We start from the raw sequence: 8716 nt of genomic DNA, 5'->3' as shown, positions 1-8716 counted from the left end.
CTACATGAGTTCACTCATAAAAGTAAGTCGATACTTGGACCATTGTGTTTTTTTAGGTTTAATAGGTTTTATTGTGTATAGATAATAGTGCTTGAAGACAGTTGTAACCAATTACTCGTAAAACAAAGGTACAAATAAACCCACAGGAAGAGCTGCGGATCTATTTTTATCTTTTAATTTGTCCATACAATTATTAGTGCTTCATAAGCCAAATGCTCGTTACTTTAGCTTTGTCTATATACAATGCCTGTCAGTGGACCTACATTAGGTTATTGCATCATATGAATCATTAAATATTATCTCTCATTGCGGCCTTAGCACATTATACTCAAACTGTATTCAAGTCAAAAGTAATATTTTGTTACATAAATTCCTTCACTGTGACTTTTGATCAGTTTACCTCATCTTTGCTAAATAAATATTTGTATTATTATTTATTTAAAAAACGGTAGTGCATGACGGTTTCAAATTGTTAGGCAACAAAAACTGTTTTCAACGTTCATGAAGGATCTCGTGACTCTGAAGACTGGAGTAATTGCTGTTTTATGGATTGAATTTTACATGGATGTATTTTCCGTGGGAGTGGATGTGAATTACACTTGCATAATAGCTCCATCTAGTGGACTCGGTAGATCAGTGAAGGGCATATAGATAGATTAGATAGATAGATAGATAGATAGATAGATAGATAGATAGATAGATAGATAGATAGATAGATAGATAGATAGATAGATAGATAATCATGCTAATCATGTGATACAGCAGTGACGGGCCTGGTTATACAGTAACTGGACCTCTGCTGTAAAACAAATAGAGTTTTTTGTGATCTCTGATGGTAGCTGATTTTACATGGTTTCCAGCTGAACCAGACTGGTGATTTATGGCCTTTAGCTGATGGCTGATGCAAGCGTTTAGATGAAGGATCGGCTGGACTGCCAACTGGTAGGGCTGCCTGAGATCAGTTTGTTGGTGGTCAAGCTTTTTAGATCTAGAAGTGGAACTTGGACCAGTACAGAAATGCACAAGATATCTAAAGTCTTAAGACAATGTGATTTTATTTATTTATTTTGCTGCATTTTAGCACTGATCTCTGGATAACTTCTGGCCTTCGACTCTGATTATACTTTATATTAATCCCAATATCCACTACTGTTCAAACATTTGGTATCTGTAACTGTAATCATCCAAGAATCCTGAAAAATAAAATGTTTTCAACATTGATAATTGTAATAAATGTTTCATGAGCAGCAAATTAGAATGATTTCTGAAGAATCTTGTGACACTGAAGACTTGAGTAATGGCTGATGATAATACATTACAATAGAAAAGTGTTATTGTAAATTGTAATAATATTTTCACAGTATTTCTGTTTTTACTGTAGTTTTGATCAAATAAATTTGGCCTAATTATACCAAAATATAAAAGCCACGAAAACTATTTCAGTAAATGAATAAAAATAATAGGGGGTTTACAGTGTTGACCATTACAGTAACTAAGACACAGTAACTAATTATAGTGAGGACAACAGTATGCTTATATTATATGCACATGTGATCATCCAACCACCTGTTGATTCCCTCCATATCAGACAGAAGGTCAAATCTGACTTTGGTAATATGAGCTACTATTTGTTTTATTCTAAATGAACAAGTACCATTGGTAGAAATCAGTCAGACTGTAATTTAAATGTGTTTGAGGGCAGTGATACGATTTATAGAGGGAAGTTCATCTGTGCAGGGAGTCATATGGGTCCCTTTATTTAGCACACTAGGACAAACATGTGTTAGTCAAGTAAGGGCAGAGGAAGATCTCCCAAACACACTCCTGCCCCTGCACTTGTGGTAGACATGTGTTGTCATTTGTCTCCGCAGCTGTTGGAACAACACCTCATATCTAAACCCCCGTGCCAGTAAGTATTTGGGACATTTAGGGGACACAAGCAGCATTTTGTCAGCCAGCGTGTTTCAAACAAGTAGTTGGGATGGATTCTCGGCTGTCGAAACAGATCCAGTGTTCGGTGTGTTTGGGGGACTTCACAGATCCAGTGAGCCTGCTTTGCGACCACACGTTCTGCCGACAATGTATCAGCAATCATTCTCAAAGCTGCCGCCTGAAACAGTGTCCAGAATGCAGGCGACCCTATACCATGTGGGACCTCCGGTCCAACCGAGTGCTGCGGAATATGGTGACTGCCGTGAGGGAACATTTGAGCGAACAGCAGGCCCTTAGGGATGGGAACGTAGCGGCTTGTGGAGCAGGAGTGAGAGTGTTTGAGGAACCAGAGAAGCTGGTGTGTTCAGATCATCAGGAGAGATTCAAGCTGTTTTGTGAGACGGATCAGAAACTGGTGTGTCTGATCTGTCGGGATGGTGAGAGACATCAGGGACACACGTTCAAACCAGTGGAGGAGGCAGCAGAGCCCAGAAAGGTCAGTGAGGACTGAAACATCAAACTGTAGATACCTTTATAAGCCTTACTGTATGTTTTGAGTTTGACGCTGCTCAAATTTCAGGTCATATCCAGGTCAGCCATACAAAAGCAGAAGTTCATTTGGTTTCTATTTTGGATGTATCTAATTCCACATACTGATGGGGTTCTGTTTGGGGTCTCAGAGACGCCAGGATCATTTTACTGTCATTTCTATTCAACACTGAAGCATCACGTTACTTCTTCATGACTTTTGACAATCCTAAGTCTGGAATATGCAACTTTTGCCGATTTTGGCCTCAGTTTGCAGTCTGGACAAGTCCACAATAGTTGCTGAAGGTCAGGGCCACCATACAGATTTGAGTAGAATGATTTCACAGAAAATCACATCGTGTATGATAGACGCTGACTCATTTTCATTTGTTTTCATGATTCTGGTTGCTTCTGTGTGAGTTTGGATGTTTGGACTTTAAAGTCTTACAGCGTTTGTTTCTCAGTCGATTAGTGTGTGATGCCAAGTTTTTCATCTTAAATCATTTACAAAATTAGCAAGCAGGATGCCTATAGGGTTTTAAAATCTGTACAAATTAGTGGTTAGTCGAGGTCTGTTCAGTCATGAAGTGTACATTCCAGGCTTAATTAGAAGAATTGGTCATATAAACTAAACTGAACTTGGTAACATTCTTGAAACATACTTAAGACATATTACATTTTATGTTTCAGCGATAAATATGAAACTTTAATAATGAAATTGGTATCTTCAAATAGGATCCTGCTAGTTGTCTATTTTAATTGTGTTTAACGTTTCGGTTATATTGTACTGGGTTTTAATTATGTCAGAATCAAAACCCTAGAAGAACTATAAGAACAGTTAAGTCAGTCTCAACAGAACCTGAGGAACAAACAGAAATAAAAACAGAAATTAAAGGAATCGTTCAGCCAAAAATGAAAATTTGCTGAAAATGTACTCATCCTCAAGTTGTTCCAAACCTGTATGAGTTTCTTTCCTGTGCTGAACATAAAAGAAGATATTTTGAAGAATGTTGGTAACCAAACAGTTGGTGGTCTCCTTTGACTTCCATAAGACAAAATACAATGGGGGCCAAAAACAGCTGAGTAAATTTTTTCAGGTTTCTTTGATAAACAGAAAATTCAGAAGAACAACATTTATCTGAAGTAGAATTTTTTTGTACCATAATAAATGTCTTTATCATCATTTTTGGTCAATTTAACATCCTTGCTAAAAGTATTAATTTCTATAACCCCCACCCCCAAAATAAAAATTACAAAAATCATACTGACTCCAAGCTTTTGTATGGTATAGTGTATAATGTTACAAAAGCTTTATTTATTTTTTCAGATAAATGCTGATCTTTGGATCTTTCTATTCATCAAAGACTCCTGAAAAAAAAAAAATGTACTCAGCTGTTTTAAATATTGATAATAATAATAATTAAAAAAAAAAATGTTTCTTGAACAGCAAATCAACATTACTGTAGAATTTCTGAAGGATCAATGTGACTGGAGTAATGATGCTGAAAATGTAGCTTTGATCACAGGAATAAATTACATTTTAAAATATATTCAAATAGAAAGCCGTTATTTTAAATAGTAAAAATATTTAACGATATTACTGCTTTTGCTGTATTTTGGATCAAATAAATGCAGACTTGGTGAGCAGAAGAGAATTCTTTAAAAAAACATTAAACATCTCACTGCTCAAAAACTTTTGACTGGTAGTGTATCAAAATGCATATTTGTATATTTAATACTTAAAGTCAGAAGTGCACTTTATGCTCCTCTGCAGGATGCTGCAGATCACTAGGAGCAAGACTGAGCACCGCTGCCTTAAGGTAATGTCTGAAATATTCATGTCAAACGCCCACAAGTCTGTCCTGTGTGTTGTAGAATTTATTGTTAGAGCCTCTGAGCTTCCTGTCGAAGGAGAATGAAGAGATGCAGGCTCTTATCAAGAAACAGACGAATGAGATCTCTAAAACGGAGGTGAAAACTACACTTCACACAAAAGAGTCAAACAGATCACACAATCCATCTAAAGACTATATAAAGGAGCGCCGCAGGGTTCATTACTATCTGTCATGTATTTTGTTTCTCAGGAAAGGTCTCAGCAGCTCTCTGCTCAGATCTCTGCTCAGTTTGAGGAGATGCACCAGTTTCTGAGGAAAAAGGAGGAGGAAGTGAAGAAAACGCTGGAGAAAGAAGAGAAGGATATGATTGAAAAGATGAAAAGAAACAGAGCAGAAATAGAAGAGAAGCTGAATGATGGAAGAGAGAAGGAAGGGATTCTACACTCAGTCTTTGAGACTGATCAGCCAGTCGGCTTTCTTCAGGTTCAAACAAACAATTACATTCAGCACAGTTTGTCCAATTAACTGTGTCCATCATATAGACATAATTGCAGTTGAAATAAATAATATTATATATAAAACTTTTATTATTTTAAAAAATCATATAAATATTATTGTTTAAAATTACTATATATTTAGTTCCCAGCATATGGAACATTTGGAAAATGTAAAAATATATCATGTGTATTGTAATTCAATCTTTAGTCATAGCATGCAATAACCTCAACACAGTAAGAAACAAAAATGTGAAGAAGTACCTTTAGAGGTACAACAACTTGCCACTGCAAGTGCCCTTAAAGGGGTCATATGATGCGATTTCAAATTTTCCTTTCTCTTTGGAGTGTTACAAGCTGTTTGTGCAGAGATAAGATCCCTGAAGTTGCAAAGACTAAAGTCTCAAAACCAAAGAGATATTCTTTATAAAAGTTAAGACTCGACCACGCCCCCCTAAAACGGCTCATTCAAACACGCCCCCACATGTCTACATCACGGTGTGGGAAGATATTAGGTGGAACTATTATTCTCACTGTAATATTGTTGCTGCGGCGTGATGCAACGCGTCCCCACTGGATGCAACAAATGCCTCATTTGCAGTGTTGGGCTAGTTACTCAAAGAATGTAATATATTACTCATTAATAATTACTCCTTTCAAAAGTAATATTGTTACTTTACTTATTACTTTCTGGCAACAGTAATTAGTTACACTACTAGTTACATTACTTTTTCTTCACGCACCACAGAAGTTGTAACTGTGTATCTTCCAGATAAAATTCTTCTAGAATGTTACTAACAACATATTTTTGCCTCATCATTTGACCAAAATCCACACTGGATCGCAGTCAGAAGTTATTACAAACACTCAATAGTGATTGATGGCATTCAAGTAGAAGAGTTGTATTTATCTCTTTAATTGTCACGTGTAGCTTGAAGTAATTTCTCCCTTAACCATATGCGATTAAATTTCGTTATGTATTTTATCACATGAGTTTGTAAGAAACTATTTAATTTTCCAAAAATATTTTTAATTATATTAATATAATGTACTACATGCTGATCAGAGGGATGTAATGCCAGAGTAAAGTAAAGCCACAACTTACACAACAGATCTTTTTTCCTGACAAAATCAATATAATGCAATATTTCTATCTGCTAAATGTAGGCATTTTCATATTCCAAGCTTGTCTGCTGCCCCGGGGATATCACATGTATGTGCGAATCATGAAAACTATGAAAATAAATCTAGGAATTATTTGATTGTTCGATTTTAAATCAGCGGGGTTGAGCCATCAAAAGTAACTAAGTAACTAAGCTGTTTTTGGGAGTAGGCAGAAAAAACAATGTACATAATTGTTGCATATATGTAAGACTGGGTTATTCATAGCTGCGGTTCTCAAAATAATATCAATTTTCTTTGTCTGGTTCTACTTCTCCTGTAGTGGTGGACTGAGAAAGGGCTGGATCTTGTCGAAGAGATGAAAGAGAAAGAAAGCTGCTGTGAAAATAATGACATTGCTTCTCAAACAACCAAGTAGGACAATATACTGTTATGCTTCAGATAAACAAAACCAGCACTGTACAGTAAATATCCCATCAGTTACATTCATCTCCTGCATTGTAGGTTCAAATCAGCAGTGAAAAGCGTGAATTTGACACCTAATTCTCTGTTCCTTGGACTTCATGAGACTCACTTGCAGTTTATTGTGTGGAAGGAGATGCTGAGCTTTATCAAACCAGGTGAGGACATCAGATATCTATATGTGGACCATGTATTAAAATTAATGTAAATGTATATAAATGTCTATTAGGAAAATTAACATTTTCATAATGGTCACCAAGGCTACAATGTTTAATTGTAAATACAGTAAAAACAGCCATATTGTGAAAAAGTATTACAATTTAAAATAACTGTTTTCTATTTGAATACATTTTTAAATGTCATTTATTCCTGTGATGGTAAAGCTGAATTTTCATCAGCCATTATTTCAGTGTCACATGATCCCTCAGAAATCATTCTAATATGCTGATTTATTTCTCAGTTATTAATAATGCTTTTTGTTGCTTAATATGTTTTTGAAAACTGTGATGCATGTTTTTAGGATTATTTTAAGTGCTCAGTTATTAATAATAGTTCTTATCATCAATGTAAAAAAACGTTTTTTGCTGTATAATATTTTTGTGCCAACTGTCATGCATGTTTTCTGGATTCTTTGATGAATAGAAAGTTGAACAGCATTTATCTGAAACAGAAATTTTTGCAACATTTGAAATGTCTTTACTGTCACTTCTGAGCATTAATTTCCTTCCAAAAATATTTTTAATGTATTACAGTTTCCACATTTTGTATTATGATAATAATAAAATATGAGATAATAATGAGCAAATCAGCATATTAGATTGATTTCTGAAGGATCATGTGACACTGAAAACTGGAGTAATGGCTGCTGAAAATGTAGCTTTACCATCACAGGAATAAATAACTAGAAATGAGGAATTAATGAGGAATACATTTTTATAATATATTAATAGTACAAAAGAAAACAGTTATTTTAAATTGTAATAATATTGCACAATATGACTGCTTTTTTACTGTTTTTTTGTTGTTGTTTTTTTTTATCAAATAAATGCAACCTTGGAGAGACTTGTTTTGAAAACATTTAAGAAATCAAAATTATTTCCAACTTTTGACTAGTAGTGTATGATAAACTAAGCTGTGTATATCGTTCACGCTTTGTCTTTCTTAGTCCCTGATTGTAATGTCATGCATGACTGTCATGACCCATACCTGAGGGTCTCCTCTGATGGACGCAGTGTCATCCGCACATCCAAAAAGGGGATTTTCTTGCGTCACAAAGACTACAGGCCTCTGGCCAGGACCCACAAGACCTTCCAGTCAGGACAGCACTACTGGGAGGTGGACGTAGGAGCAAAGATAGACTGGAGTGTGGGTTTCGATGGTGGATGCATAAGCAACTTAAACAAGGACATTGGGCTTCACCTTAAGCATGACCAAGGCTACTGCATCAAAGAGTATGAGACTGTGACAGAGATAGATCTGACGGTGAAACCACGCAGGATAGGGCTGTACCTGGACTGCGACCGGTGTCAGGTGTGCTTCTATAACGCCGACGACATGACTGTACTGCACACCTCCACATACCCTTCATCCATCCCTTACTCTCTCAGCCTCTCTCCAGGAGCTTATCTGGGAGGGAAGAATGCTGATCCGCTCACAGTGACCTGGAACTGATCCGTCCGGGAAGTAATCACACTTTAGTAAGATATAACTATAAGAAATGGTCCATTTATGGTTTTTGAGGTGATGTAATAGTGCTTGAGAGAGTAATTTTTGGCTGCTGTATTTACTTGCTCAGTTTGTTAGTGGGTGGTTTGCTTTATTTTTTCTTAGAATATTTGTAACAGGCACTATACGCACTAAATTCTGAGAACACATGAAAGACCACATTATTTTTTTCATCCTTTAGAGCCATTTCTGCTACTTTAGAAGAAAAATATATATTATTTGGTGAATTATATAATTACTTTAACATACCTTCAAAAATGTTTATAACATACCTTCAAAAATGACTAAGTCATAATTATATACTATAAGATATAAAGTCAAAATTATGACAGAATTATGTCAAAATGATGACATAGCCATAATTATGAGTAAAAAGTATTATAATTCTTATGTAATAATCACTTTTTATCTCAATTTCAACTTTTTATAATTTCACTTGGCTTTTTATACCATAATTATGACTGTTTATGCCAAAACTGTTATGTCATAATGGTTGTTTATTTCATAATTATGACTATTTTGTCATAATTATGTTTTGTCATAATGACTGTAATGCTGTCATAATGACTGTTTATGTCATAATTTCTGTTTTGTCATTTATTTTATTTCATAATGACT

At 35.2% G+C, this 8716-nt stretch overlaps 1 protein-coding gene across 1 annotated transcript; it reads left to right on the top strand.

The window, feature by feature from the left end:
- The first annotated feature begins 1806 nt into the window (after nucleotides 1-1806).
- On the top strand, nucleotides 1807-8554 carry trim109 (tripartite motif containing 109). The gene is made up of 6 exons (XM_058747434.1): nucleotides 1807-2428; nucleotides 4336-4431; nucleotides 4545-4778; nucleotides 6234-6325; nucleotides 6416-6531; nucleotides 7539-8554. The coding sequence occupies exons 1-6, from the start codon at nucleotides 1982-1984 to the stop codon at nucleotides 8042-8044; spliced, it is 1491 nt and encodes a 496-aa protein (XP_058603417.1). The 5' UTR covers nucleotides 1807-1981; the 3' UTR covers nucleotides 8045-8554.
- The last annotated feature ends 162 nt before the right edge of the window (nucleotides 8555-8716 follow it).

This window comes from Onychostoma macrolepis, chromosome 16 (genome assembly GCF_012432095.1).
Source record: "Onychostoma macrolepis isolate SWU-2019 chromosome 16, ASM1243209v1, whole genome shotgun sequence".
NCBI classification, from domain to species: Eukaryota; Metazoa; Chordata; class Actinopteri; order Cypriniformes; family Cyprinidae; genus Onychostoma; species Onychostoma macrolepis.
Note: the sequence above shows the minus strand (reverse complement) of the source record. Positions and strands in the feature narration are given on the sequence as shown.